Below are 3,527 nucleotides of genomic sequence, written 5' to 3'. Positions count from 1 at the left end.
GCGAGGGCGCCGCGGGGAGGGGGCTCCAGGGAGCAGCGGGCGGGCGCGCGCTCTCGGCCGCCACCTCGGGCTCCGACTCCGGCTCAGCGCAAGATGGCGGCCGTCCTGCTCGGCCCGCACCGCCCCGCCCCCGCCCGCGCCGCCGCCAGCCAATCAGCGCCGTGAGGAGGCGGGGCCTGCGCGCTCCGCCTGCGCAGTGACCGAGAGGGGCGAGGCACAAGGGCGGGGCGGGGGCGGGCCCTCAGGGGCGGGACTACGAGGGGCCGATGGCTCCATTGGCTGATCAGAGAAGGGCGGGGCTAGGGGGCGGAGCCTGAGCTGCAGGGCCTCCAGACTGCCGGGCGGAGCTGGAGCTGCGGGGCCGGGGTGCGGAGGGGCCGGAGCAGAGCGGGGGCCGCGGCGCCGACGGAGCCGGGGATGGGGGGCGGAGTTGGGAATCCCTGAGAAGGGCCCTTGGAAGAGTGTGTCCCAAAGTGGCGCTTTAAAGGCCGAACCGCTGCGGAGAGGGGAGAGGAGACCTGGAGAAACTCCGAGGAGGTCCCGGGAGGTGCTTCCGCAGGTGCGGCTACAGCGGCGCGTGCAACTGGAGTGTTGCAGGCGGGCGAGCAAGCAGGCTCAAGGAGGGTCCCGCGCAGAGAACCGACTGGGACGCCCGATCCCCTGGAGAGGGGCTTCCCCCCCTGCACAGTGGGGGCGGAGCAGGGCCGGGGGGGCGGGGAGACGCTGGCGCAGCTGCCACCACAGCAGGCTCTTCCGCACGGAGGGAAGCGTTGACCGCGCACCTGTCACCGCGGGAGGGGACCCAGCAGATGGGGAGTACCAGCGAGGGAGGAGCAAGCCCTCCGAAGGACGGACCACCAGCCACGCACATGAGGCCCAGCCCTGGGCGTCAGGGTGGGAAGAGGGAGAAGATGAGAGTGGAGAAAATGAGGGCAGAGGCGGGGGTGGGCGGTGCACCCAGACCATCAGCAGCTCGCTCCCCAGGAGCAGTCACCCCAAGCCCCTCAGGGGTGATCCTCCTGAGCACCCCAGGATCCCAGCCTAGGACATTCAGGGTCATCTGAGAGAGGCACCCACTTCAGATGCACGGATGTAACCAAAACTGACCCCAAGGCTCTGCCCGGCCTGCCTGCTCCTGCCCTCCCGTGCCACCCCACCCTTCCCTACAGCAAGGCCCAGAGCAGAGAGGACCCACTGCTGGCTGGAAGGGTGGTTCCCATTCAACACCGCCCTGTTTGCCTGTCCTCAGGGGGCATTTCTGGGAGCAGCTGCTGCTCTCAGAGGAGTCCAGGCCCACCTTCTCCCCCACCCCCAGACCTGCCCTGGGAGCCCAGCCAGGGCTACTGCAGGGCAGGCCCCCGGGAGGGGGCTCACAGCCAAGGGCAGAGACCTGGTCAGTTGTCCCCAGCAGAGCTGGCCAGAGCAGGTTCAGATGAGAGCAGCATGGGGGAGTGAAAAGTCTAGCCAGACCTTCCTGCCCCACCCACCTTTTCAGCCGCCTGCCTGTGCAGACCTTACGGAGGGTTTCCAGGGCTGCATGGAGCAAGAAGAGGTCAGGGAGGGTTTCCCAGCCCCTTCCCTGGGGGAGATCACCTAGGTCACTGCCTTGGTCAAGGCGGCCCTCCTGGCACCACTGTCCCCGGGTTCCAGAAACAACCGTCCCTTCATCCGAGGGCCCATCACCCACTCGGGGTTCTCGACACGGTTCCATGTGGGGAGATCATCCTCTTGTCAAACCCTCGCATGCAGTCCTCACTTGAGCATCTCCTGTTTGCTGCTGAGACCTAGATGGTTGGGACCATTGCCCTGGGTTTCCAGGGATGCTCTGGGGTGCAGGAAATCAGCCCACCGCCGCCGCCCCCCCCCCCCCCAGCAGTCCTGGCTCAGGTGTGGAGGCTTGGGAGAGCCGATGCAGTCCCTGCGGCCCCCTCCTACCTCGGCCCTCCGTCTGCTGCAGGGTTCTGAGTTCGAGTGGCTCAGGCCGGAGACCCATTCCGCAGAGCACTCCTCCTCTATGACTTCACGCACTGAAGTCGCCCGGGAGACAGTGCTGAACGTTCCAGCCCAGAGTCTTGGCCTCTAGGAGGCAGGGACGGGAGGCCCGGGCAGCCCAGAGGACTCTGTCCACAGTGTAGATGAGGACGCGCTGGCCCATGTCCCGCAGGGATGTAGAGGGCAGCCTCAGGGGCACTGGGCGCTCCCGGCACCATGGATGACGCTGCCGTCCTCAAGCGACGAGGCTACATCATGGGGATCAATTTGGGAGAGGGCTCTTACGCCAAAGTCAAATCCGCTTACTCTGAGCGCCTCAAGTTCAACGTGGCGGTCAAGATCATCGACCGCAAGAAAGCCCCCACAGACTTCCTGGAGAAATTCCTTCCCCGGGAAATTGAGATTCTGGCCATGCTAAACCACCGCTCCATCATCAAGACCTACGAGATCTTCGAGACGTCAGATGGCAAGGTCTACATCGTCATGGAGCTTGGGGTCCAGGGCGACCTCCTCGAGTTCATCAAGACCCGGGGGGCCCTGCAGGAAGACGACGCTCGCAAGAAGTTCCACCAGCTGTCCTCGGCCATCAAGTACTGCCACGACCTGGACGTCGTCCACCGAGACCTCAAGTGCGAGAACCTTCTCCTCGATAAGGACTTCAACATCAAGCTGTCCGACTTCGGCTTCTCCAAGCGCTGCCTGCGGGACGACAGCGGCCGGCTGACACTGAGCAAGACCTTCTGCGGGTCGGCGGCGTACGCGGCCCCCGAGGTGCTGCAGGGCATTCCCTACCAGCCCAAGGTGTATGACATCTGGAGCCTGGGTGTGATCCTCTACATCATGGTCTGCGGCTCCATGCCATACGACGACTCCAACATCAAGAAGATGCTGCGCATCCAGAAGGAGCACCGCGTCAACTTCCCGCGCTCCAAGCACCTGACGGGCGAGTGCAAGGACCTCATTTACCGGATGCTGCAGCCGGATGTCACCCGGCGCCTGCACATCGACGAGATCCTCAGCCACTGCTGGGTGCAGCCCAAGGCCCGGGGCCTGTCCTCCTCAGCCATCAACAAGGAAGGCGAGAGCTCCCGGGCCACCGAGACCCCGTGGGCCCCTGAGCCCAGCTCCGACAAGAAGTCCACCACCAAGCTGGAGCCCCGGGAAGATGCGCGGCCCGAACCCCGGGCCGAGCCAAACCCTGAGGAGGAGGCGGCAATGGTGCAGGTGTCCCGGCAGTCGGAGGCCATGGGTCTGCCCGGCGAGCAGCCCAGCAAGACCGAGGAGGGGGCGCCCCCGCAGCCTTCAGAGACGCACGCCTAGCCCGCCTCTCGCGGCCCAGGCGGTCAGCAGGGAATGAGGCTGAGCTCGGGGCCCCGAGCCCGAGCTCCAGAGAGGCCGCGGGACCAGCCGAGAAGGAAGACGGTCCCGGACGCGCCGCTATTTTCGTCAGTTTCTTCCCCTCCCTTTGAACTCGGTAACTCACGTGGCTAAAGAAGCAATAAATCACTATATTACTGCAGCCCCCGAGGTTGTTG

The 3,527-nt window shown here is 65.6% G+C and overlaps 1 protein-coding gene across 1 annotated transcript; it reads left to right on the top strand.

The window, feature by feature from the left end:
• Positions 1 to 1,824: 1,824 nt before the first annotated feature.
• TSSK1B (testis specific serine kinase 1B) lies at positions 1,825 to 3,464 on the top strand. The gene has a single exon (XM_061140799.1). The coding sequence runs from the start codon at positions 2,209 to 2,211 to the stop codon at positions 3,310 to 3,312; it is 1,104 nt and encodes a 367-aa protein (XP_060996782.1). The 5' UTR covers positions 1,825 to 2,208; the 3' UTR covers positions 3,313 to 3,464.
• The last annotated feature ends 63 nt before the right edge of the window (positions 3,465 to 3,527 follow it).

This window comes from Dama dama, chromosome 5 (assembly GCF_033118175.1).
Source record: "Dama dama isolate Ldn47 chromosome 5, ASM3311817v1, whole genome shotgun sequence".
Taxonomy (NCBI): Eukaryota; Metazoa; Chordata; class Mammalia; order Artiodactyla; family Cervidae; genus Dama; species Dama dama.
The sequence above is the reverse complement of the archived record's forward strand: the minus strand, read 5'-3'. Positions and strand labels throughout refer to the sequence as shown.